Source organism: Rattus norvegicus, chromosome 14 (assembly GCF_021556685.1).
Source record: "Rattus norvegicus strain SHRSP/BbbUtx chromosome 14, alternate assembly SHRSP_T2T, whole genome shotgun sequence".
In the NCBI taxonomy this organism is placed as follows: Eukaryota; Metazoa; Chordata; class Mammalia; order Rodentia; family Muridae; genus Rattus; species Rattus norvegicus.
In genome coordinates, this window is record NC_141547.1 from 91,016,326 (window position 1) to 91,044,293 (window position 27,968).

At 45.0% G+C, this 27,968-nt stretch overlaps 1 protein-coding gene across 1 annotated transcript; it reads left to right on the top strand.

The window, feature by feature from the left end:
• The first annotated feature begins 148 nt into the window (after window positions 1-148).
• LOC102552764 (uncharacterized) lies at window positions 149-20,967 on the top strand. The gene is made up of 11 exons (XM_087584694.1): window positions 149-506; window positions 2,712-2,832; window positions 4,838-4,929; window positions 7,480-7,710; window positions 9,205-9,400; window positions 9,612-9,681; window positions 14,145-14,310; window positions 14,744-14,986; window positions 16,396-16,495; window positions 19,389-19,460; window positions 20,430-20,967. The coding sequence occupies exons 1-2, from the start codon at window positions 198-200 to the stop codon at window positions 2,742-2,744; spliced, it is 342 nt and encodes a 113-aa protein (XP_087440820.1). The 5' UTR covers window positions 149-197; the 3' UTR covers window positions 2,745-2,832; window positions 4,838-4,929; window positions 7,480-7,710; window positions 9,205-9,400; window positions 9,612-9,681; window positions 14,145-14,310; window positions 14,744-14,986; window positions 16,396-16,495; window positions 19,389-19,460; window positions 20,430-20,967.
• Window positions 20,968-27,968: the final 7,001 nt, after the last annotated feature.

Genomic DNA, 27,968 nt, shown 5'->3' on the forward strand with positions numbered 1-27,968 from the left:
AAACTCTCCGGGCCCCGCCCGCCCTCCCCGCCTCCGCCACCGCCTCCGCCTCCTCCTCCCCCGGCCGCTTTTCCTGCTCCTCCTCCCGCCGCCGCCCGGACCGCTCGGCGGCCGCCAGCGCGGGAGGAGCCGCGGCCTGGGCGCAGGGCGTGGCGCGGGGGGCGCGGGCTCAGCGGCCGCGGGGTTGGCGTGGCACGATGCTCTCCCGCCCAGGCCGGCGCGCGCCCACCATGCTCGCAGCTTGCGGGACCCCCGGCGCCACGCCACCGCCCCGGTGCGCGGCCGCGCCGGCGAAGACCGACCGGACCTGTCCCGAAGGGCCATTCGGAAGGGAATTGTTCGAAACTCAGAAAGTACTCCCCAACCGCACAGTTCAAATTCTTCCTGGGCTGCGGCCGCCCGACACCGTCGTGGGCAGCCCCGGGCCCGGACAAGGAAACTCGGGCTTGCTCACGGCGGGTCGGTCCGAGCCTCACCTTTCTCAGCCTCAGTTTCGCCAGCTGCGTGTGAGTAGCCGAAGGAGGGAAGCCTGAGAGGCCCTTCATTGTTTCTTGAGGCAGCCTAGCAAGCCTCGTGTCCTTTACCTCTGAAGTGGGGCCCTCCTGAAAGTAAAGCCCAGACGGGCCGTGCCCGGTTTCTAAAGTGACCCACGAAAAGGCAACAGGGCTTATGTGATCGGCCCCTTCGAAATAATTCTTAATGTCTATATTGTGTCGCTTTTCTAGCACAGATAGGATACCAATAATTACACCTTTTTCTTGAGTTTCGGCTTGGTAAAAGCAGCCCCAACCGTAAATCACCGTAGTCGAGAAGACACGTGGTGTGAAACATTCGTGAGTTCTCCTACTTCTCCCTCACTCAAACTTCTGAGGTTGTTTCTAGAGCAACTGTAGAGAAGTAGAGAGACTGAGTCTCTTAAGAAGTAACTTCTAGAAGGTTGAGAAGCTGGGAGGGAGCTCAGGGCAAGGATTTGAAAGCTGTGCTGTGCACGTATTGTCCCGACGCGCTTTTTGAGAGCACTGCTCTGGTACCTCTTGCTTCTAACCGTGGTTTTTCCGACCTCAGATTGATGTAATCAATGAAAAGTTTTCCCTTTCTTATAACTGAACACTCACTCCTGTTTCTGGCCGTTGGTCCAGACTCAGAAACCCACAAGGTGAAAATCCAGAGGAAAGGATGTGAAATAAGTCTTCGATTCCCCGGGAAAGGAACACAAGAAGTCTTTTGTAGACAAAGGACTCAAAAGCGAACCAAAGCAGAGAAAACTGGGCTAACTTTTCCCAAGTTGATTTGCTTCAAACCTTTTAGTTTTCCTGCAAAGTCTCACCAGCGATCCATACTGTCCCAGACACAAAGCCTGTCAGGTCAGGGAACTTTTACAGATATTTGAAAGTTTCTACATACTTTCGCAATACTTTTTCCCCCCTGAATCGATTTGTTGGTAAGTTCCAAACACTGTGGACCCTTCAGCCCTCTACACATTGATGTTGCCTTCCCAAACATGGAGATGTTTTCTTATATAACAACCACATACCTTTCAAATCCACAGAATCGTGTGCGTATTTAATCTAGGTTTAAATTGTTTTTTTTTTTCAGTTTATCTGATAATTTAGAACATTCTTTTTCCTTACAGACCAGTCTAGTGCTCTAGGCGAAAAGTTTAATCTGTGTTTTTCAGGCATTCTTACTCACTAGGATGGTCTGGAGATCAAGTATTTTCTTGGTGTCAAAGTCCTGGACAGGCCCTCACCCCCAAATTTCCTTGTTCCCTGTAGACCTCAGCCGGTAGGACCCACATAGCGCCTTTCTGAACAAAGGTTTTGGCCTTATCCTTGCTGTAGCATTAGGGTTTCAGTTAACTCCGGTGGAGAGGGAGGTCCTGGCCGATTCTGTGAGCAGACTACATTACTACCATCTCATCTCCAGACTCCCAGCGCCCCCTGCCCACACATTCCCCCACAGAGGTATTACAGACAGACCCGCACGTTGTAAGGTTAGCAGTGTATAAATGAGCCCAGAGGACTCAGCCTCCTGAGCAAGACAGGATGGCTTTGTAGCTCACAGACTTCCCAAAGGAGTAATATATGAACTAGACCTTGGGTGTTAAGGCACGAAAACAGATTCCCCGGCAGTGAGCGATTCCATTATCGAAGAATGAGCTTCAGGAGGCTCATTCAGCTGAAAAGTAGAGAATCTGATAGACTGACTCTAATTGTAAATTAGTAATGAATTGATTAACATCTGTCTCCCTTGCTGATTGTAGGAATAAGGTCACTGGTAACTATTTACCCTTTGCTAGTGTCCTGCAGGCAGCAGGGGGCCCCTGGTCAAAAGAGGGTACTAAAGGGAGTAAGTCATTGGAAAACTAGCAGTCAAATGAATGTCTCCGTAGTGTAAATGAATGGAGTAAGGAACGGGGTGATCTCTCAGCCCCAGGCATCGGCTCAAATGTTGCCAGTGGCTTTGGCAGAGGGAAAACATGGAGGGTAAATGGCATCCTGACAGATGCTAGTCATGCCGCTCGTCCTCACCGCACATGGTGCCTTCTGGAATAGCTTAGAAGGCAGGGCTGGAAACCAGAGACCAGCCAGTCTGAGGACAGTCCAACAGAACACCCTGGTGGGTCAGTGAGTGATCTGCAGTCATAATGAAATCCCTGTAGGTTATGATCGGTATATGAAACGCCACTCACAGCCCTGGCTCTCTTACAGGCTCCTGTGCTGAGTACCGATCTTTCACAGTGACGCTGCTTCAAGGAAAGAGGTGGTGGACACTTGGGAGGTGGAACCTGGATGGACTCCGAAGGCGGTCTCTTGGTGTGCACCTTTAAAGGTAATACCTGCTTCTCGTCTGGTCCTCTTTTTCCTTTCTGACCTCCATGATCAGAGCTCACAGGCCTTCCCTGCCATGATGGAAGGGATACTTTGATGCCATGAACTCTAACCCACTACCACCAACAACAAAACAAGACAAAACAAGATAAAAAAACCCAAAGTTACACCAAAACAAAAAATCCTTCCCTTATGTTTCTAAAATGTTTAAAAACATAGGGACATAAATTCTGGCATAGTGGCTACCGCAGAAACTCAGGAGACTGTTTACCCCTGGTTTCTAAATCCCTCTGGGCAGTACAGTCAGCACCTTCATGGGTTGGTCCCATTTCAGGATCCTCCTGCCTCAGTGTCTATAGAGCTGAGGTTAACCATGAGTCTCAAGGCCCAACTTGATCTGCATTTTTAACCTACTGGGCATACAAGCACACGAGCAGTCCAAATGCTTCAGGTCTCTGAGCTATTTAGCTTTTCCAGAGTCTAGGGACGAGTGGCATTCAGAATTTTTCTGGCTGAGGCAGTGACTCCAAAGGACCTAGATTCTCAAACTTGGAAGGTGAGGCAAAGAGGAACCTAAAAAGGCCCAAAGGATTCTGGGAGCCAGAGCTGTTGCTGGGGCATGGAAGGGCGAGGCTGAGACTGGAGGGGGAGACTGAAGGGGTAAGGAGATCTCACTCCTTATGCTCAGGCATTTGCATTTAACCTAAAGCCGCTAGAAGATAATGTGTGTGATGAACTTCCTCAGCAATCCCAGCTTTCTTGCTCGCTGATGGATGAGGATAACACCTTGAACAAGTGGTCTGTATCCTAGACGTGTTATCCAGTGGGCAGAGCTGAATGATCAGATGCTATACCTGGAATTATAGACCGGATGGGGGTCAGGACAAAAGAAGCTACATGAGGATCCCAAAGTAGGACTTGGTAATCACAAATAGGACCTTTTACTTCTAGGCTTGGGATAGTATGATGTCCTTTGGACTGTCTATATACTTCTCTTTCATAACATCTTAATATAAACTCAACTTTTCTCGAAGAGCTAGAATCCAAAGGATTTTCAGAGAGAGAAACGGGGGAGCTCCCAGAAAAATATACCCTGAGGTCCACCTATTGAGACAATTTGCTGACGGGAAAAACTCACTCTTTGTTAAAAAAAAAAAAAAGTACGTGTGTGGAGTTTAGAATGGTACACAGTTGTGTAACCGGTAAAGATAGTGGACAGTATTGACCCCAAAAGGTTGCTTCATAACCCATCCTTGCAGTCAACCCCCACCCTACCCCACCCCCTGGGCCCCACATCAGATAACCACCCACCTACCTTCTGACCTTGTGGTTTTGCTGTCAGAGATGGACGGAATAGTACAGTCGCTCCACATGGTGCACATGTTGCCGATGATCCTCACCTGTGTTGTTTCCCAAATTTAGACTTTGTTCCTTTCAAACCCAGGTTAGGATTCTATGGTATGGATGTGTGTCTGTTTCTTCACTCTTTCACTGGTAAGGAGAAATTTGGGTCAGTCTCCGTTTTAGGCAATTATGAATCGAATCGTTAGACCTCTTTGTGAGAAAGCTTTTTGTGGAGACACAAGTTTTCGTTTCCCTTGTGCAAACAGCTAAGCCAAACAGAGAGGTCTTGTGGTGTGTTTTATCAGAAACTTCCAAATTATGTTCAAAGTAATTATACCATTTGCAAATGCACTGAAAATCACGATGGTCCCAGTTGCTTCACGTCCTTTCCGTTTTAGCCATCCATATTAGAGGGTAGTGGTATGTCTTTCCTGCTTTTAGTTTGAGTTTCCCTCACAGTTAATACGTCAAGCACATTTCCCTGTGCTTACTTGTTGGGTCTGTTATTTTGTGACAGATAGTCTGTTCAAATCAGGTTTCTTTTGGGTTATTTTTGTAGTATTGAGTTTTAAAGTTTCTTCAATATGTTTTCCCTTTAGAAGTTCTGTTGCTTGAGGTCTTCCGTTGACACTATTATCTGACTTGAGTTTGCTTTTTGATAGGTGGTTTGGAAGAATTAGATGACTCCAGATAGTTTTAGAAAACTCCATCTGACTTCTCTACAGACAGAGGAGAGCAGCCGGAACACTGACGGGTAAGGAGAATCGTCACTATGAAAAGGACAGTCAACATTGGGCATGTCGGGTCAACGTGCAGTTGCAAGACTCTGGACTAGACAGGAGTGGCTGAGTGCCGTGCGGTAGGACTGGAGTATTGCTTGGCCTTGAGGATGGCGCATGAAGGAGAAGAATACTCCTTGTGGGAGTCAGGGAAGGTCTCAGATGAATGGCCTGTACAAAGTGTTGAGAAGGGCTAACACATTCCTTGGTTTTGTGGGTCGGGAATGGGATAGAAAAGAGCCTGGTCTATGCTCTAGTTAACATTTAAAGAAAGAATCCAGAGACTGGCTCTTTGGTACAAAAATCACACTTGACTGAATAGCAGAACTGGTACCTGGGCCACCACTATCACAGTCTCACACTGGGAAAGTGGCTAAGGTAACTTCACCCTCTGGAGCCCAGTAGTTGCCTTGACACAGAGCCCAGGCAGCAGGGCCAGGACCTAGGGTCAGCCCTTCTCAACACTTTGTACAGGCCATTCATCTGAGACCTTCAGGGCTAGGACCCAGGCTCTGTATCTCTGGGGCAAGGATCTGAGGATGCTACTGAAGGATCCCATGAAGCTTTATGCTTCTGAAGTGGATTTTTCCATATAGAAATGAGATCAGACACATTTGTGCTTTCGATGCTCCAGGGCATGGAAGATGTCGCAGAGCCCACAGGGCAGGCAGCAAGCATGAGATATGACACATATAAGAAAAGGGTGCAGGGAGAGCCACTGGAGGAGGATCTCACTCTGGGGCAGGGCTGCCATCCCACAAGACGTCTCCATCCAACTTGGAAAACTGAGCATCCATTTACAGGATTTGTACCATGAGGCTGACCAATCCAAATCCCAGGCAATTCCAGTTTTGCCTATCAACTTCAAGGTTCTGGCTTCACTTTAATGTTTGTCCCCAGTAACATAGACATGGCTCAAAAAAAAAATCAGTTACTCTAGTGACTGTGTCTAAGGAACCAAGGCGACATTTCCCTTCTGCTCATCATAGACGCTTCTAGGGAATTTCGTTTTATATCTTGTCTGGGACAAGGTCCCAGCCTACAGGCTGAATGGAGGAAGGTAAGTTGCAAGTATATGGGATTTTAAACTTTGGTGCAGCAGGAAAGAAGGTTCAAGGAGTGTGTTGCTGGTGGCTGGGCAACCAGAAGGATCCACACACATGTGTCCCATCTTAGTTAAAGGAAGCATTCTAATAAAATTCTACGTGGAGTTAGAATGTGAAGGCTAGCATGCAATTATAAAGTCGAGTTTTCATATAGTCGTGCCTCTAACATGTGAGATCCTTTATAGCCTCAAAAAAAATAAAAAATAAACTCAACCCCCTATTTCAATTGCAAGTTAATTAACCACTAATGTCATACAAACCTTGCTTAGTGAGATGTATTTTTTCATCCAATGCATTTCGTAGTTTTAATAATGTAAGTTTCAGGGCTAATAGAAGGACCCAAAAACAAGGGTGAGGTTACTTACATGGTAAAAATTGTTCAGAGCTCCTGGGGTCTTAGTATCCGCACACTTCCCACAGTGTGTTAGGTGGCGATGGAGAGTATATATTTAAAGAGAGGACTTGCAATCAATGTCAAAACTCTTAATAGCACAAACTCCTTCTGTTGGACAGTATATACCCATGAAGAGGATTAATACTTCTGCCAAATAGTTCTGGAGGTGTGCGTGGTAAGAGGTAGCATAGTTGAACTTGCAAGCACGAGCAGCCTTTTCAGGTGGAGAGCAGTGCTCTGAGGGTCTCTGTCCTTTGGGGACTTTGTGCCCTCTATTGGCCAGTGGAGCATGTCACGTGCACAGAGACTTGCGCTTTATGGTCTTTCTCCTTCCCGTGTAGGTTCTTACGGTTGACAGCCTGTCTGAATCGAAGATGCATTGACTGCATATGGAAGATTTTTTTCCCAGGGAAAATTGTTTTCTCATCTACTTTTTATTCTGTCTTCTCCTTTCCCATCTTCTTCCTTCCCCAGACAGGCGTCTTTGAAGCACCTGTATCATCCTACACATGGACAGATTGTTTTATGTAAACACCGATTCTACCCGCACGTCTCAGTTAATGCTTACAGTGTACTGTGAGGTAAATGCTACTAGGGTCTTAGGTTATAATCCAGGAAGCTAATTTGGAGAAGCTAGATGTCTCAAGGCCACTTAACTAAGAGCTTCTGTAACCCATCTGACTGACTCTGTACCTACCCGTCTTTTTTCTCTACTCAGAGCTATCTCGTGTCATTTTCTTGGCACTTTACTATTTTTATTATATAATCTGTTATCTCAACCCACAACCTCATAAGGTATCATTTACGTATAGATCTGTGATTAGATTGTAATAGGATTAATATTTTCCTGTTTAGGAAAGGTGTTTTGTTTACTTTTGGGTGATACAATGTGATTTGATTTCTATTTAGATCCATGTCCTAGATCCAAGGGGCGGAACAGGGATGATCATGAAAAGAAAAAGATATAAAGTCCATCTCTGAGCCGGGTTTTAACTTATCTACCCCCCTCTCTCTCTTGTTTTTAGAGAATTTGAGGACTTGGCTAGGAATGCCATCTTCAGAATTCTGACCTCTCAGAGCCCAGAGAGAACCACAAGCTGGGGACTGCACTTTGTTAGGTAGCCTGAAGACCCATCCAAAATACCATGGAAGGAGGGCATTGAACATGCAGGTAAGCAGTGTATTCAAAATGTCCAAAAGAAGGAGGTATTTTACTGATGGGCCACAAGACACCAGGGGTCCTTTCAAGCTATAGTGTATGTCAAGTGAATGGAGGCAGCTAGTAAGGGGGTCCGTTTATGGAATTACATTTAGATCATGGATTCAGGCCCTAGACAAAAAGAAGACAGGGCCCTTATCAAGCAGGAGGATATAAACTAAGAGATCAAGATTCATTTACAGAGAAGGTAGGTACCAAGATGTGATTGACTGCCACAGTGCAAATGGCTTCCTTTGGTTTACCATTAGGTCAAGCTGAAACCCCATGTCATCAAGGTCCTTGATGGGGGTGAGAGAGATGCTCAGTGGGGTAGAAAGTGGAAACAATAGGAAAGCCTGAACTCTACACCATCAGTGGCCTTGGAGTTCCCATCTTCAGTTGACAAACACCAAATGCAGATTTGCACAAGGTTAGTGGATAGGCAGGTAGGATGTGCATATTGACAGTCTTCTCGAGACCTCAGAGGATTGCAGCAAGATGCTGGGTGGGGGACTATAATACCCATATCAAAGGTGCCCAGGAGCACCTTAAAGGGAGAACTGCATAGATCCTCTAGCCCACCAAGGAACCCTAAGCAGTTGAGTATAGTTGAACTATAGTTCAAGGAGACTGGGATTTTGTAGAGCAGTTGGCACAGACAATTATCAGGTGCTTTTCTTCTGAGCACTAACATCTCTGCGTATCTATAAACTTCTGGTAGTCATAGGGAACTTCTACAACAGGGGCCATCACTCTCCAGGGAAACTCACTGGGCAACATGGAGACTATCCTGTTGTGTCTGCATGATCTTCCCTGGAGAAGGCTTTGGGCTTTAATGTCAGACAGAAATAGTTGCCAATTTTTACTTTACTTCTTATGAATTGAGCTTGAACAAATGCTACAGACCCACTGATGCAGTTTCCTCAGGATGATTCTTACCTGATTGGGTTGCTTTGGTGGGTTTTACATTGTATAGTTATTCACTAATATAATGTAACACGAACCTCTCATATTTAGTCGCATACAAAAATTATGTGTGCAGAACTGTGGATCAGGAATTTGGACAGAACAGCAAGCGTGGCTACTTGCCTCTTACCTGTACCAGTTATTTTTCTCACTGTGCGACAAATTCCTCACGTAGCAGCTTAATGGAGGAGGGTTTATTTTGGTTGTGGTCTCAGGATGGCATTGTCCTTCAGAAAGGAGAACATATGGCTCAGGCTATGGATGTGGGTGGGTACAGCTGTTGCTTATCCCATTGCGGCAGATCAGGATGTAGACGATGAGAACAGAAGCTGACATAGGCATCTGCAAAGCCCATCCTCCATGACCCCTCTCCACTGACTAGACCTCAGCCATCTTCCCAAACAACTCTTTGGCTGGGATCATGAGTTTCAAACCATACCACTCCACGATGCGAGTCTATTAGTAGAGGGGGATACCTGAGACTAGGTAATTTTATAAGAGTTTACTCATCTCACAGTTCTATATGTTTTGCTGTTTCCATGAGGCCTCATTTTGAGAAACCCAGCATTTCTGGGACCTACCTTAGTTCCTTTGGAGTGGAGCTTCTGGTGACTTCCCATAGAGTCCCACACCTCTGAAAAATACCATGAGGAACAATCCTTTCGTACAACAGCCCTGAGAAGACAAACCACATGTAAACCACTTGCAGGGGTCAGCAAGATGCCTCAACAGATAGAGACTGCCCACCATGATGCAGGGGACCCACTGAAGTCATCAACGAAGTAAGTCTTTCTCTCACTTAAATTGTTTCTGTCAGGCGTTTTCTCAGAGCAGTGGACAGAATGAGTAATAAAAATTGGGTTGAGTTTGTTCTCTTGAAGAGTTGGCTACAAAAAACAAAAAAAACAAAACAAAAACTAAGCTTCTTTCCTTGCCACCTCTTATGTTCTTCATGTGTGTCCCCCCTCTCACCCTTCCCCTTCTCTCCGTTAGCTTCCGCCTGACACGTGATGCAGCCAGGGAACCCTCACTGAACCTTCTAGCCATCAGAATCGGGGCTCAGGTAAACCTCTTTTCTTCATACATTGCCCAGTATAAGATATTTCCCATGACAGATGTCCAGGATCATTATTGTTCATGGTCGCCCTGTGGGGAAGGGAACTTGACCTATGAGGCTATTAGTTGCCATCTTTCTGGGGAATAGGAGACTCAGAGCCACAGCCCGGACAGTCAGATGACAGTGCAATGACAAAGAATGCACACCTGAATCTCCTGCATAGTACAGGACACACTGTCCCCGTCCCCACCCTGTTCCATCGACGGTTCCTTTGAAGGTCTGAGCTGGGTGGCCTGCAAGGTGAGCTTTGAGCTGGTCTGCCTGCTTTCCTCCTTATCTCAAAAGCACTCTCCACACCCATCCTGGGGGTGAACATCCAGCCCTTGTGACATCTAGCCCTGAAGTTTAACAGCGAGCTGGTGAACTCCGTGGTGGCTTTGTTCCAATGACAGAAAAGTAGAGAGCAATGCCGTGTGGCTCAAAGCATCTTTTTCTTTTTTCTTTTTTTAAATAACCATCTGTAAGAAGATAAATTTCCCCTATATTCACAAGTTGACAGGAAGAGTTAAAAAAATACTTGAAATGTCAACTATTTATATAACCTTTGGCTTTTCCCAATACTGTGATGTGCATGCGTCCATCTCAACTCCTCCAAAAGAGGAGTAACTTTCCTCTCTTGTTTTGGTTTCGGCTGCCTCCAGGCACCCCTTTCTATGAATCGGCACCCTCCACATGCTTGTCTGTTGGGCATTTGGCCTGTTTCCAGCTTTGGGCTGCTATGAATAGCGTTGCAATAAGCACCCTTGGGCAGGCCGTGTATTTTTTTTTCTCTTATTCCCCTTAGAAAACTGATATTTTGCTTTCCTCCTTTTAGTAGAGTCCTCAGGTTACCTTAGACATGAAGGGCTACTGATGGAGAATATACCTGTGGCATAAGGCAAGAAGGGCCTTGAGGGCTATGCTCCTGGTGACTCTTTGCTTCGCCTCATCCCTTTTCCTATTGGCTGGCGCTTCCCACGTGTGTGAGATGTCCCACACACCCAGCTTTCCCCAGGACATTATGTCTCCTTGCACACTGACCACCCAATTTCCCCACAGTTCCAATGTCCATTTCCAACAGGTTTCGTGTTTACATGCCAGAGTTCATATTCCTAAACAAAGCCGTCTCTTTAGGCTAACCCAGATTTCACACAAGGCTACGTTGTAGGTCGAGCCTCTCTCGAGGCAGAAGGACTGCATCCTGAGTGGGACTGAGTGCAGTTTAGTCTTTATTTCCAAATGGAATCTTGCAAAACCATTCTTCAGTCTTAGTGACTATCGAGGTTTAAATAGGAAGTGCTCTTCGGAGGCTCATGCTTTGACTGTGGCCTGTAGTGCTATCTATCTCTTAGGCTTTAGGTGTTGGGATCCTCTGACAGTAGGCAGCTGAAGATGTGCTTTTGAATATTATATCTGTACCCGGCTCTCTTGAACCCTGTCCTGCTTCTTTCTGAGTCTGTTAGGGTATAAAGAGACTCTACTATACAAACCCTCCACACGAACTCTGCTCTGCCTTGCCTGCCAGGATGGACTGTATCCCCTGAGACTTTGAATCAAAGTAAATCCTTCCCATCTTACGTTGTCTCTCTTTCCAGTGTTGTGGCCACAACAAGACAAGTATAATGAACACAATGCCTTAGAGCCAGCACCCTGCTCTTGCGGGTCCTAATGGATCAGTGATTGTATCAGCCTTACCTAGGTTCCTTCATGCTGTGGGTGCATAGTATGCAAGGTGGGATGGTATTTGATGGGGACAGGAGAGTCCTAACACCCTGCTTTTGCCTTGAGCACTGCATGAACACTGAAAACCTGTCACAAACTCTGTAATTCCACACTAGCGTCTTCTCATTTCTTGTGTTGGTCCTTATACATATGGAAATGGCGGAGAGTGTACCAGGTAGCCTGCCATGTGCATGCTGTAATGAAATACTTGATCCTGGCTACTTTATTTAAAAAAAAAAAAGTTGACCTTATAGCTTTGGGTTCTTAAAAGTTCAGGATTTAGTTCCTAGTAAGAGCCTTGGTGTCACATGATAGCAAGTGGCATCTTGGCAGGATGTGGGGGGAGTTGACCACTCAGTGAGATAGGAAGCCAGATGAAGAAACCACTTATACCATGATGGAGAACTCACGTATGCCATGAGCCTGTGAAGGATAAACAGCATTTTTTCTTATTACCACCCACTAGGCCCTGCCCCTCAAAGGGTCCACCTCCTCTTACCATTGCCACACTGAGAATCAGAATTCCAACATAAACGTCTGGGGGACACACTGCAACCACATTCAATCACACTTTAATCAGCCACCCATCAGCCTGCACTTCTATATGATCTTGAAGGCTCTTACACCAACGCCAGATGCACAGCCAGCAAGCTCAGTAGTATCCCCAGGAGACAAAGACACGTCATTCATTGGCAGAGTGCAGCCCAACACAGCTAACCGGTGAGAACTGATCTAGAGTTCTCTGTGGGACCTTCCAATTATATAAACAGCACATTATTCTATAGCAGGCATCTGGCTGTAAATTTCATGGTGGTTCCCTATATCAGCTGCAGTGTCTGTGGCAGATGACCTCACAGGCACCCCAACCTCGGGGCAGGCTGACCACTTCCACAATTCGTAAACCACTTCTCAGTCTAGGACTTCCTGTTACAGGTCATTCATGCCAATGACAAAAAGCCTCAAAATCCACTCTTGAAAATGGGGTCCACACACAGGTGTGACTGATGAGTCTCTCTCTGCTACTCCTCTCTCCCCCAGTCTCCTACGCTTAGTAAACTCATGCCTCATAAAATTCCCTTTGGTGGCTTAAAAAGAGGGATTTTATTTTCTCACAATGAAGGGAGCTGAGCGTGTAAGTGAAGGTGCCAGGCAGAACTGGTTCCTCCCGTGGCTTTAGCCTTGGATTGGAAATGACCATTTACTTCCTTCTATGGATGTCAGTGTTTTGATCTCCTCTTATGATGACGCTAATCCTATTGGACAAGGTCCGACGACTGGACTTATCTACCTTACTCATCACTCAGGACCTCTCTCCAAATTTGTCCAATTAAGACTAGAGCTTTGACATGTAAAACTGGGTGATAGAATTCAGCCACGAGCATCTCCAGCCCAGTGCTTCCGTGGACATCCCCTTTCAGTGGTGGACTCCAGGTCTGGCCATACCTAGTTCACTCACCTTTTCTTTTCCTTTTTACAATTTTAAAACCGTATTGTGGGTGCAACATTCCTGTGTCTCGGATGCACTATCCATGGTCATCTCGCCCTCTGGGTCTTAGCGTCTTTCCTTCCCCTCTTTCGTGCTGTTCCTTGTGTATACGAATATGTTATAGATGTCCCAGTTGAGGATGGATGCTTCCTGGTCACTTACTCTCTGGATTTGATGAACTCTATAGTAGCCTCTTTCTGCTGCAAAAAGGAAGCTTCTCTGATGAGGGTTGAGAACTATGCTTATCTGTGTTAATAAGACAGGTATTTAGAATGCAGTAGTTGGGGATTATATCAGTTTAGAAACGTGCCGGTATTCAGTTTCATCTCTAAGTTAGATTCATCAGTCATAGAGGGCAGAGCTGATTATATTAGAGTTCCCTAGAAAAACAGAATTAGTATGATGCACACACACACACACACACACACACACACACACACACACACACACGCACACACATACGCAGACACTGTGAGCATGTGTTGTATGTAATAAAAGAGAACTTACCAGATTGGCCAATGGAATAGACTGCAGATTAGGTTGTTCAGCAGTAGCCATCTGTATGGTGACTGGTAAGCCAGAGAACCTGGCTGTTTATCAATCCAGGAAGCTGCCAGCCTCAAACAAGGTGAACCAGCGACGTCACCCTCGTCTAAGGCAGAAGCTCTCAGAAGACGTGCTATGGGCTTCTTCAGAAGCTGGAGTCTAATGTTCATGGATAACGGCAGCCACAGTCAACGTACTTTCTCAGAACGGAGCATGTGGAGACCACGCTCTTTCTCTCCTCCCACTTTCTACTCCATCCCAGCTCCCAGTCTACTGGGAGGGTCTTTCTCTCTCAGATGCTCTCCCACATGTCAGACATCTCTGAAATGTCCTCATAGGCACACCAAAAAGTGTTCTTTACTCACTTGCTAGCCATCTCTCCACACAGCCAAGTTGGTGATCGAGATTAACCATCACAAATACAAAGAAGAGGTTGTAGAATAGTGAGAATCTTAAAAAAAAAAAAAAAACTTACCCTTATCAAAACAAATGATTTTTGGTCCAATAGTATGAAATCTTTCAAAATGGTCCTATTGAGGAAAACATCTTTAAAATGGCTCATTGGGAGCCATATCAGACAGAGGTTTCAGCCACAGCACTGCCAACCCCGACTCTTTGCAGGGCGAGATCTCCTCCTGCTTTTGTCTCCATCTTTTCTCTCTTTTCATTTATCTAGGTTCCAGAGCTGGTGTCACATACCCTTGCCTCAGCCTAGAGGTTTGCCTATCAGGAAACAAGGCTGGCACCTTCTACAGCGGGTTCTGGGATTTAGGATTAGCCAGGAATCAGCACAGTCTGGGAGAGCAATGGAAGATCACAGTATTCACGAACAAGGACAGATTGTAAGAACTTCCAAAATATAGGTGCTGTATGAAGTCCACCAAATACACATTTTGAATACTCAGAGGCACACCCTTGTAAATTACAGAAGACACATTGTTAAGATAAATGTGTATCTGTGGAAGAAGGAGGTAAAGACAGAAGGGAAGGGGGAGGGAGAGCATGTGCGCCTATTCCTATGGGTGCCTGTGTGTGTACGGGGATTGGGGGGATGGACCGTGTTACACCGGGAGGGGGATATCACCTCCTTATCTATCTCACAATTCCTCTGGAGCCACATCACTTCCCTGTCCACTGAAAACCACCACCAACAAATTCCCCGGGCTCCAGACTTACACTCTCGACCATCAGACGATGCCACCAGTCTGCTCTCACCTACTTCATCATCACTAGTTGGAGAATCCAACCTGCTTCTTTTTCTTATGTCCTCTGCAGGACCCGGGACAGGACACAGAACATACTGTTCCGAGCCATGGAGCAGAGAAAGGTTTCTCAGTGTCTACCCCACAGACTGGCAGCATCTATCCCTCTTTTCGGTGACAGAACTCTTGACTGCCACAAGTCATGCAGCTGACTTTCCTGCCTTCAGAGGAGTCACGGGTTAACATGCCTAGACTGCGATGGATGAGCCTCATCTTGGGAAAATCACCCTCATGACCACGAGATCTCCCCTGCCAGGTAAATATGTATCCACACCTCCAGCAGGCTTGCTAGAAATGTATTCTCTCAGAATCCACCCAGGTATATAGAATCAGTCACTCTAGGGGTTGCAGCTGTGATCTGCCTGAATGGGTTCTGACAGGCTGGCCTGGGAAACACTGGCTGAGAAACAAGACTCAGGACTCAACCTAGACATTACTGGGCTTGCCTAGCCATATAGTATTAAGTCTCCTGCATTTGTGCCGCCATTAACAGTAAATCCTGTCTAACATTTGCCTTCTCCTCTGAGCTCCTGGGACCTTGATTCAATCTTACTTTCCAAACTAACACGTGCGCTGTGTCTGGCATTGAGCTGAGGCTCAAATGCTTTTGAACTGCTCTCGTGAAGTTGTTTCAAATGATTAACTTAGCACAAGAGATGTCCCTACCTGTGCAACAAATGACACCCCTAACTTTAATGGCCTCCACAGCTGCCAGTGAGGGCAGGGAATACAGTTCACACACCACACCTTTCCAAGAGAACAACTCCAGGGAGAATCTCACCTCCTGAACAATGCAAGAATAATCCCTGATAAGACTCTCATTGTCCTTGGTGTGTTCTTAAACCAGGCTTTTACTCCTGTTTAAACAATAGGTGTGCAATTTTTCTTGGTTCTCAAGAAAATGGCTTTGTGTGGCAGCAGCCCATTCCGGAGGGATGACTTCGATCCCCGGTTCCACTTTGGGAAAGCCCTTGGAAGCCTTTGCCATACTGAGCTCAATAAAACAGCAGAAAGCAGGTTGCATCCACACAGTGGCTTAGACAAAAACAGATACTAGCTATAAAGATATATGTGGGATCTTTTGTTGTCTTCCTTATTTCAAACTCATGATGACTTCATGAACAAAGTGACTGCTCACCTCTGTGAGCTTATCTAAGAGACCACATTCCTGTTCCTTTCTGTAGCTGATTGGGCTGCTGGGGTCTCCTTAGCCAAGAGAGTACTTGGCAATGTTGTGGGGGAACGATGAGAAGTACAGAACGGTTACTCTCAGCACGGGCATTTCTTGCTTGGGGCATCCATTTGGGGAGTATAGAGATACCTCCCAGCCTCGTTCCCAGCAAAGGTGCTGGGAAAATTAAAGTCAGGAGCTGACTCGTGAACGAGCAGTGGAAACTTGAACACCAAAGGGAAGCAAATGTACAGAGTGTTACAAGATCCACAGAGAAGGGTCCCCATAAGAGACAGGGAAGGACTGGCTGCTGGACCCAACTCTCCAGGCTTACTCACCAGTTTTCCCTTTGTCAAGGTGCATGTGAGTGGTCTTCTGTGTCTTAAAACTTAAGGAAATTGGGCTGAGCACAGTACGGAACTTGCAGTCAATTAGAGTATTTTGGGGGTGACAAGTACTTGATTGTGATTGAACAATTATTTTGTCATTTGTAGGAGGAGCAACAGTGTGGCATAAAGCTAACCATGATCCTAGGAGTCACACAGCCCAGGCTCAAACATGACTTCTTGTTTCCAGCTGATCAGTCCGTCTTAGGTAGGTTAACTTTTCTGGACTGGTGTTTGCCTAGCGCTTGGAGTTAGAACTGTGCTCAGTAAATACAAGCATCTCACAATCCACACCTTCCCCACTGTGTCACAGTGGTTTGAATATTAGTCACAGTGTTGCTGAAATCCAGTTCAAACGTAAGATGTTTAGCTGGATTCAGGAAGACTGGAGTGTGTGGAAAGACTTTATAAATTGTAAAGGGCGGTTGGGTCTCTGTGGCTGTTAAAAGTATTCTAGACATACTGACTGTACAGGGGATACAGTGTATCAATCACATGCATCTTATTTAAATGACTCTAAGTAGCCCTGGTTTTGGTACAGGCAGGGGATCTCAAAATCCTCTGTAGATTCTGAAGGATAGCTGTCCTTCTTAAATCAGTTGTTTTCAAAGTGTATAGTCCCCTGAAGAGCAGGGTCAGCATTATTTGAGAACGCCTTAGGGAAACACGTTCCTCAGGTGACTGGCTCAGAAATTCAGTCAGGCAGTTGACCTTAGGCAATTATTATAAACAGAGGATCCACCCCCACACCGCCCCTGCAGACAAGCAAGTTCTAGCCAGAGGCCCCAGAAGAGCACACAAATAAAGACCCAGACCTTAAGAGTCAACTTTCAGTAAGTTACCAAATCCATAGCATTTGTCTGTACATTCTATAGGACGTGACAAGGGAAGCCCATGGCCAGGACCACGCATTCCAAGAAAGTCTTAGCCCTTGGCTTTTCAGAGTGGCATCTGACTGGTACTTAGACCCTCAGGCTGCATGAATACATTTGCTCGTCCTCCAACAGGAGAGAGGAACAACTCCTAGGAGCCCTGACGGACATGCACAGGCCGGTCTTGGCTATGGCCTTACTGTACCTCATCGCCTGGTCTCCGGGCTTTTGAGACTGACTTTAGCATCCTCACAAGAGAGAAGCAGGGGCCCTCAGGAGTTTCAGCAAGTCCTCTTACCACAACTCCAGTCTCTCTCCCAGAGGAAGGCCCCATGTTGCTTCTTGCCTCCCTTTCTTGGTCTTCCTCAGGCTTAGAAATCCTTACACCCACCTGGCTTCCATCACATCCATTTCAGCCTGAAAGGCCTCTCAGTGAAACAACCTGTGTAATGAGGAGACCAGTTCTTCCGACTCTCCAACAATTTGGAGAAGCAAGGATGTCATCGACTGAGTTCTCATTTGATTCGTGTTTTAATACCTGAAAGACGTATTACTGGTTGGAATTGCTGATGTTTCAGAAAATTGGAGAACATTGAAACTTTTTAATGGTAAATAACAAGTTTACACAAAACCTGATGCCTTATCGTTTCATCAGAAAATACAATGCTAGAAGTAAAGTGAAAATCTAGTTCATTACGATAATTATAAACCACAGCGACAAAGAAGAAACGTTTCTTTTCTTCTTGGTTCTTAGAAAATACTTCATATTAACACTGCATTCAGTGTTTCATTTTTTTAAAACAAACCTTCTCAGGTCAGGTGTTGTGGCCTTCACCTGTAAACCCAGCATTTAGGAGGATGTTCCGGGAGGACTGGAAGTTTAGGCCAGACTTCGATACATAGCAAGTTTAAAAATGGATCAGGTAGGAGCTGGAGAGATGGCTCAGTGGGTAAGAGCATTGGCTGCTCTTTCAGAGGACCTGGGTTCAATTCCCAGCACCCACACGGCAGCTCACGATTGTCTATAACTCAAGTTTCAGTGTCTCTGACTCTGTCACACAGACATGCAGGCAAAACACCAGTGCACATAAAAGTAAGGAACAGATTGTAGGATGTACTACTGTACAGTTGTGTCTAAAACAACAAAAAATGTGTCTGACTGCTTATACATTCTACGAACTCAAAATTACCGGGTTGATAAGTCTTTATAATACCCGTGTGTTTTGCAAGAAGATTCCAAAATAAAAATTCTGTTTCGGTAGCTTTGAGGTAGAGTATGAATTTGAAAAAATGTTAAACATTTTATTGACCAAACTTCCAGTAACAACTTCCTACTTGCTATGATTTAATGTGATGGTGAAATTAACGAGTTAATATTTGGAGTTGAGACCTTTGGTATGTGTGTCAGACAGAGGCAGAATGGAAAAAAAATACATATAGAGAGAGCTGTGTTTCTTAAAACTGTTGTTTTCAAAGTAAATAGTCCCCAGGCAGCAGGACCAGCATTATTTGAGAACACCTTAGAAAAACAAGTTCCCCAGGTTATTGGCTCAGAAACGCAGGCAGATTATATACATTGTGTCTCTGTGTGTATGTAAGGAAGGGGCAGGGGCTTTATTAGATTGGCAAACTCAGCTGTTGGAACTGAGTGCCTTTGCAGTCCTAATCTGGAACCGAAGTTCTCAAAAACTCCTGGGGAGTTATGGGTCTTCTGGAATGCATTCTGGAAAACCAAAGAAGCTGGTATCTGATGTCAGCAGGGGACAGCAGTGACAGTAACAGAAAGAGATGTGCTTGCTCCAGAAGATGTCAGGCAGGCATGCGGGCAGCGCTGAGTTTCCTTGGCTCTTTACATCTGAGCCACAGGCTGGAAGGTATCACTCTCTGTGAGGGAAGGTCTACTCCCCTTAGTCCTTTCTAGAAATTTCCTCATTGACATGCCCAGAAGCTGTTTTTCTAATTAACTCCAGGTCCTCTCAATGTGACAATTAAGATTAGTCACAGTGATAGGTGTTAATGACTGGTATTGTCAACTTGGTAGGGTTTAGAATTATCCAGGAAATGGGCCTCTGGTTATGCCTATGGGAGATTGTTTTGGCCATCTTTATTGATGGGGGAGACTTCTCAGTTGTTGAGACAGTTCCTGGCAGGGAATCCTGGGCTGTATACAATAGAGAGGACAAGCTGGGAAGCAGCCTGCTTTCATTTCTTCCTGTTTCCTCATGGCAGATGTGATGTGATCAGCTGCCTTAAACTCCTGTAGATTTGACTTCCTGGCTGTGACCGTCTTCACCTTGAACTGTGAGTTAAAATAAAGCATTCTCTCCCCTTAGGCTACTTTTCTGAGTGGCTTTATCCCAGCAACTGGGAAGACTAAGGTAGGCAGTTAGGATTAGTTCATGAAGGTGGGACCCTCGTGCTTGCATCAGGGACCTTAAGAGGAAAAGACCTCACCTGGCCCGTGTGCTGTATCTTGCTTGGGGCAGCAGGAAGGCTCTCTGTAGATCCTAGCATCCTGCATTAGACTTCCCTTCCAGAACCATGAGACAGACAAACTTCTGTTCTCTGTAAGCAACTCGACTCTAACATTTTGCTAAGGCAAAAGATAATCCCCCCTCCCAAAACCCTAAGATCCAAATTTATGGATGAATAAAATTTATTCCTGCCAGTGGCTCAGAGGTGCTAAGCAATTCCCCCCGCCCCCCCCAATCTCTTAAACAATGCAGGGCACCGGTGGTTTCAGGCTAGTTCCTCTTCCTGGAAGCAAATATGTGTGATGTGTGATATCGTGGTGTACTGTCCCACTTCGTGCTGATAACCAAGACTTTGCGGCCATGAACTTTCTCCCTCTTGGCCTTTGCTCTCTTGTCACTCTTACTTCTAAATACATTTTAACCCGTGTAACATCTCTATTTGCTCAGAAATGGGCAATCAATCAGCTCTCAGTGTATCTCACTCAGGCTAGCCGTTGCGCCGCATCCCTCAGTGTGGGTGCAGATTTCCTTTACTGATGGTAATTGCCTTGATGATTGGATGCCATAAAAAAAAAACAAAAAACTCATGTTGATTTGCTTACATTTCTGGAAATTGTTTTCCTTAAACATGAGGCTACAAGAGAGTTTTGTTTTGATGTCCCTGGTTCAGGAGGATGGCATGTTTGTGACCTAAATGAAGTGGCAGGAGCAGAAGCTGCTCCTTACAAACTAGCTACAGTTTCGGTCCTCCTGGATGTGGACTAAAGTCTTGTGCTGTTGTTTCGGTGTTAAACAGGAACTGACAACCTCTCCCTCATGGAGGACTCCCAGCCAGCCAGTATCAGCCACGGATGCTCGCCCTAGCATCTCTCAAGCCCTTGCTGGGATATTGTGGGTCACTAGACTGCAGAGTGACAGCAGAGGTGTGTGGCCATTTCTTGCTCGTGGTGGCAAATGCAGGGTGCAGGACTTCTATGGAGATGCTCGGCTTTTCTGGGTACACTGCTTCTCATTGTGTAAATACGAAATGTCCTCCAGAAGCCATGTTTGAACCCTTAAGCCCCACGTGGTGACGGCGGGAAGGCGACAGAACCATTAGGGTGCTGCTTTGCTGGAAGTGCTTCATCGCTTGGCTTTGGTATTTTAGTTGGCATTTGTCTATTTTTACTTTATATTTTCTTTCTCTGCTTCCTGGGTGTGAACGAAATGGGATCACTCTGCTCCCTGGCTGCCGAGCCAGCCTCTCGTTCCGGCATTGGTGTGCTTTCCCCGCTAGGATAGACTCTACGTCATCTGGAACTGTAAGCCAGAATAAACCATTTCTTCGGCAAGCTACCCTGTTGTAGTAATTGTTAGAAAAGAATCTAGCATGGCATTAGCGGGTACATTCATCTCAGCAGCTGCCTGTCCCAGGGTACCCTGTCATGCTACCCCCAACTATTTCCTGTCCCCAGCGGTCTGTCCACCCCAGGTAGTCGCATGCCATGGCCGCCCCTTCCTGGCTGGCTCTCTGCCTCGAACTCTGCTCACATTCCCTGTAACCTGGTAAAATCGAGACCCAAAAAGCTTATTAATTTAGCAATCAGATTTATATGTTGAATTTTCAATCCACAATACATCCACACAATAAACTCAGAGCCGAGTGAGTAACAATATAAACCGCCCACCTAGATAGGATAAATTGACCTATTAAAAAAAACTATCCCTTAAATATTCATAGCTACCTGTGGCCATTTAAGGCCACCTGGATCTGGGTCATCCTCCTGTGCCTCCTTCTTGGTTCTCATCCTTACTTTTTACTGTCCAATTACAGGCTTCACCTTAACTTGCGCCAGCCCTTACCTGCATATAGACATCAACCTACGCTACACTTGTCGTATTTTATCAGAAAAGAAACTAACATGCTGTCTGCCATCCCCCCACCCCCACCTCCACACACGTACTCAGCATACCAGTCATGGTACAGGGTTGTTTATGGCAGAAGAGTAACGCTTCCTCATGTCCTCCTTTATCCAATGAGACAGACAGCTAAAGATGCCCTACTGTCACCCACGATAAGCAGATGGTCAGCATCATGACTACGTGAGGCTCAGAACAGTCAAGGCGCAGCCAAATACTTGAGGACCGTTAACTCCATTAAAGCAGAAGATAATTTTGACACCTAAATCTTCTTTGAGTGTGTCTAACACTGTCAGGATTTGCTTCAGAATATACAAAACAAATCTCTGAGTTAGGATTAGGAGCTAGAGTAGGGTAGAGTTTCTGCTTCGGGGCCGCTAACCTGTTCAAGGCGTGACACATTTGAGCTCTGAGGCAGTTGCACTGTGTTCAGTGTAATGCTCTTACTTGTCTCATCCACCCGATGAAGTAAACCGTCTCTCAACATTACACCTTTGGTTAGGAAAGGAAGTCCATCTTAAGTACAGATCCGGGGACAAACTCTGCTGCCCTTGGAGGGAAGCATGGCCTCTGAGTGATCGATGTTTGGTTTGCACTGTGTTTGGAAAAGCCCATGGAGTCTTCGGCTGGGCTGTGCTCTTTGAAAACAGGCAGCACGATGACCCCCCTCTTCTCTGCCCATTGATCTACATAACTTCTAAAGACAAGGCATGTGACACTGGCCACACAAACAGAGACTGCTTTGATGACAGGAAAGGGACTTTCTGCTCCTATTTTTCTGAAAGAAATGTGTATTTTTGCGTGGTTCTTTACCCAACAGTTTGGCCTTTGATGCCTCCTTTTGTCTAGTAGGTGCCACGATGAAGCACCAACTCTCGAGGGCTCATCCTCCCTAAGGGTCCACATCCCTGTGCTAGCTCAGCCCCCTGCCCTGTGCCTTCATGCCCCCCGCCCCCACTCCTTTAAGCTCTTCCCCCATGTTGTGAGACAGGGCTTCACCTTGTAACTTGGATTTAGACCTGAAATTTACTATGTAGAACTCTTACTCCTCCCAGATTGTCCTCATTTTGCTTTTTCGAGTCTTTTGTATGCTTACTTTTTTTTTTTTTTTTTTTTTTATGAATCGAGAGCAGTAGGGTTAAGTCTTCCCATGTGGTTCTCTTTGCCCATGTGATAGTACCTCTGGCAGTTGCTTTATAAACTCGATGCTGTGTTATTTGATGCACATGTACCCATCACCGTTAGAGTGTATTCCGTGTTATACCCTTTGTGACTGAAGAGCAACCCTCTTCACACTATGCAGAGCTTCTTGGTGACATGTCTATATGTTTGAAAAGCTTTTATGTTAAAGATGATTGTTGGAAGAAACAAAATAAAAAATAATTGTTGAGATCAGTTGATGGACACTTAGATATTAATTGTTGTGTCCTTTCAACTTCTCCAAAGGCCTCCTACTGAAAAGTTAGGATGTGGTAGGCTGCCAATGAGAAAGCCACTCAGAGTTTATATTCACACGTGGCTGCGGTTCGAGGGACAGGAAGTGAACAATTTCAACCTCAGAAGACAGATTTAAATCTAGGACCGAGAGCCAGAAAGATGTCTCGGCAGTTAAGAATATGTGCACTGAACCTGGGCTCATTTCAGAGCACCAGCATTGAGTGCCTCGCAGCCACCTGTAACTGCAGCTCAAGGGGATCTGATGCCCTCTTTTGGCCTCTGCACGCATTTCACTTAACCGTACGCACACACTTAAAAGAACCAGGAGTCGTCAGTGTCCTTAGGACCCCGTTCCTTATGGAATAGGAGCAAAGAACCTCGAAGAATCGTTGCAGTCATGGAATGCCCTATGTGAAAATGGAACTCATGTAAGGAGTGTTCAGTGAAAATGACATTTGCATCTTAGGGAGGGTCCTCCCCAGGACAACCAGTATTTTTTTTTTCCCCTCAAGAGTCCTGATTTTGAAGCCAAGGTTTTGGCACCAAGTTAAACCACCTTAGGCAAATCAATTTAACTTTTGGGTCTGTCTTATTTTTATTTGTCAAGTAATACATGTCATGGAAATTGTTATAATAAGAGTCACTAATATACAATTGCAATATATGATAATCAATTAAGAGTGTATATTAATTAAAAAATTTTGCTCTCTCAACAAAATACCAGTGTGGTGCATTTATTGTTCACTGCAAGCCAGATATATTTTTTTTTATTAACTTGAGTATTTCTTATATACATTTCGAGTGTTATTCCCTTTCCCGGTTTCCGGGCAAACATCCCCCTCCCCCCTCCCCTTCCTTATGGGTGTTCCCCTCCCCATCCTCCCCCCATTGCCGCCCTCCCCGCAAAAGTCTAGTTCACTGGGGGTTCAGTCTTAGCAGGACCCAGGGCTTCCCCTTCCACTGGTGCTCTTACTAGGATATTCATTGCTACCTATGAGGTCAGAGTCCAGGGTCAGTCCATGTATAGTCTTTAGGTAGTGTGCAAGCCAGATATTATTCTAAGAACTTTTCAAGCATCGCACATATTAATTCTTATGTGCATACTACTCCAGCTAGAGATCCCAGTTTAACCTGTGAGGAAGTACGCACACAGAGATAATTGCTTTGCCCAAAATGGCTCAGTTTGTATGTAGGAGAGGTTGGATGTAACACCAGACAGTCTGGCTCCAAAATCCTTACTTTGATCTGTAACATCATCTCAATATAAATATTAAGAGGGTGGAATTCTATTATTGGGAGATTACTAATTTGATCGACTGGGATCATTTTTGACATAACCTAAATATGTACATCAGATTTTTTTCAGACTATTCCATTCTGTGATTTAAGCTCTCTAGAAGTTCTACTGAGCAAATTAAGTTGAGTAAATAAACCTGGTCTCAAGTCAAACACTTAAGAACAGCAGCAGCAAAGCCTGCCCGGTAGCTGAAAATCTACAGCTAAGTAGTATCTTCATGAAACTACAATTGGGTAGAAAATTTCAGCTGGTAAGGATCTTACCCAGATAACCCGTCAGTATGTTGGAATGTGTATTTGATAGGCAGGAAAAAGGCTATTATAGACTCAATTTAAAGAATCTTCTCTGGTGAGGTCCACGGACCACACAGAAAGTACACACCGCCGTGTTTGTTCTTTTCAAAGGAGAAGAGACACTGTGTGGTCAGAAGTATTGGTGCATACATGCTGATAAACTGTCAGCCTATTGCTATCGCTGGAATATGTCCCCTAATGCAAAATGTTAGAAGCATTGTGTTTTATATATTCCTGTGTTTGGAAATGGGACCCTTATGTGGCAGTGAGGATCAGAAGACACCATGAGGATGCAGTTCTCATGATGGCATTAGCTGTTTTATAAAAAGGAGTAAGACAGCCAGGGTAGCATCGTTGCTCTGCCTTTCCTTGATTATAATGCAGCAGAAAGGCCCTCTCTGGAGGCTGAACAGATCCCAGGACCATGCTTTTGGATTTTCTAACCTCTAGAACCATGAGCAAGAACCATCTCTGTTCTTTATAAGTTATCCTGTATTGGATCCTTTATTACAGAATAGAACACATATCCCAAAGATTATGAAAGAAGGCGATTGCCTGTAACACTGAACAGAAAAAGGCCTTTGAAGATGCAGGGGATGAGTCATCTGGGGTTTCCACCATCGTGTCATGTCTAGCTAGATGGGAAAACTGCTTTGACGGCTCACATATTCAGCACCGTTTTAAAAGGTGACAGACTATTTGACCAACAAACACTAAAAAAGAGACTTGGGGGCTTCTGCGAAGTTAGTATGAGGTCACTCACTGTTAAAATATAATAGGGTGGCTTAGACCATGCCTTCAGTGACAGGCACACAAATGACCAGTATCACATATCACCTTTATTTGCAGACAGGCCTGTCCCTTAGCCTGTTCTGGCCACTGTCTAGTGTTAGCATTGGCATCAGCTTTAGAAAGACCTGGACTGGGGAGAAGATTCATTGGTTACAACTATTGAAAGAAAGACAAAAAGATCCAGAGTCTGTAATTTTCCCACCCACATTAAGTTATTTGGATAAAACTCTGCTGTCATAAAAGGACTGAGCTCACTAAAAATAAAATATGTCTGAGAATACTTTCTCAGGTTTGACTGCTCTCTGTGTGAGAAAAAAAACACCCCCAGAAATTTGGGGGACCTCTGCAAAATACAGCCCTGTATCAGAAAGTGTTGGCTTTTGTTGAAATTTATTGCTGGAGATTTATCGACTTGTGAGATAAATATTGACCAAATCAAAGTCAAGGTTATTACTTATCTTCAGGAATAATAAATCTTGCTGTTTTCAGTGACACAAAGTCAATATGTACTCTGCTGCATACATTCCAAATGAAGAGCCTCATTGAAACATCTGTAAATCTCTCCATCATGATCACAATGGTGGCTTTAAAATTTTTACCACTAAAGAAAGAGTGGTGTGGGAGTGTGGTAGAAGGATCTGCTGTTCATTGCCGTGAAGCCTGGTAGCCAAGTAGCCCCACTTTCAGGGTGAAGGAACACTGGCTTTCTCCATGATTGTTAGTCGGTTCCTGATGTCATTGTTTCCAACTCAGAAGAATCAAATTTTTCTCACCCTAAGTAGGAGGTAGAATGAACTATAGATTCCTGACCACAGGAACACTGCAGGATGAAATGTGACTTTTTAATACAAGCACTAAATGGTTTCCAACAAAATTGAAGGAACAAGAACAAATTAAATGTAAACAGTCTTGGCATGTAAGCAAGGCCTTTTTTCTTTTTTTTCTTTTTTTGAGAACATGTTTACCTTCCCAGTTCACTCCATCCACATCGATCAGCAGTCATAGGGTAACTAGCTCTGTATCAGAAGTCCCTTGGAAAAATGGTTGGGGATGCAGAATTATGGAAAACCATTAATTCATCCCTTGGGAAGTTCATCTCCAGGGAATCATATTGGATGACTAACTGAAGGGTATCTGCTTTGTCAGGGTTTGCAATCACAATAGGCTGCCTTCACCTGAGTCCTCCACGTAGATGGATCCAACTGTGCAGGTATTTCTTACATCGTGCCTGGCTGCCACTGTAGGTGCTCAGCCTCAAAACGGAGTCCAGCTCTGTGGCACTGCTTATGGCTACCTCTCTTCCACAGTGCTGTATTCTCCCTAACTGGCTGTTCTTTAGTTCTTACATTTTGTTTATTTTCAGAGATGATGACCAAACTCACAGCCCTTGTGCAAATTAAGCCAAAGTCTTACCACTGATCCACGCTCTCAACCCTTGCAGTCAGCTTTCAACCTAGTAGACACACCTTTTTCCAAAGTTTCAGCCAGACACACTTCTGTTTAAATCCCTTAGTTTCTCATGGACTAAGACAATAAATTACAGTATGGCCCCCTGTATCTGCAGATTCCATGACTCAATCATGGAATTGAATATGCAGATTCAATCACGTGGCTTTAGAAATATTTTGAAATTAATTTTAGAAATTTTCTTGATTGATTATGTTCATGTGCGTGTGTGTGGTGCGTGCATGCATGCACATGTGCATACGCCAGGGTGCACGTGTGGAGGTCAGAGGACAATTTGTGTGACTTACATGAACTCAACTCATCAGACTTGGTTGGAAATACCTGTATGCAAATCAAACCATTTTGTTGATCCTAACCATTTTTCAGAAAGTTTCAAAAGTCAAAAGTGTCTATGGAGCATTCTGGTGAAAGATAGAGAGTGCTATATTGTCTACCATGGTTGCATTTATATTGGACACAGATTGGTTTTTTGTTATCATTCCCCAAAGAAGATGAGGGCAATTGGCAGGTTGTGCACATTGTATTAAGCGTTACAAAGAGTCTAGAGGTGATTTGAGGTATCAGGAAGATGTGGCTGTGTTATGTGAAATTACTTCTTCATTTTGTATAAAGGACTGAACACCCTTAGATTCTGGAACCTACATGGATCCTGGAATCAATGCTTCTAGATGGCAAGGAATATTCCTCACACAAACTGGGGGGGGGTGTCTTAAAACATCAGCTTTGTTTGTTTGTTTTGAGATGTCAGGGGTATGAGTCCCAAATCAGGAGTCTTCATGGCCATACCCCTAATGCAGATCCCTCCTTGCCTCTTCCAGTTTTCCAGTGGTTGTGCAAACACTTGTGTATGCACTCTGTGATGTGTAGCTGTATCACTTCTATCTCATTTTTTGTTGCAAGGCATTTCCTCCCTGTGAGATTCTGTTATGTTCTATCTTCTTACAGGGACACCAGCCATTGGATTAGGGCCCATCATACTGCAATAGACTTCATCTCAACTTAATGGTACTCTTAAAAAATAAACCCATCCCTATAAGGTAACATTCAAAGGCACCAAACTCATATATTTTGGGAGACACTGTCCCTCCTTTCACCTCTTTCTAAGAATGAACTTGCATCAGTGGACTCTTGACCTCAGAGGTCTCATCTT

Bases quoted from the DNA above. Each gene is read 5' to 3' on its own strand.
- LOC102552764 (XM_087584694.1), top strand. From the start codon at position 198: ATGCTCTCCCGCCCAGGCCGGCGCGCGCCCACCATGCTCGCAGCTTGC. The intron at 507-2,711 runs GTGAGTAGCCGA...GCTCTCTTACAG, and splicing joins CTCAGTTTCGCCAGCTGCGT to GCTCCTGTGCTGAGTACCGA.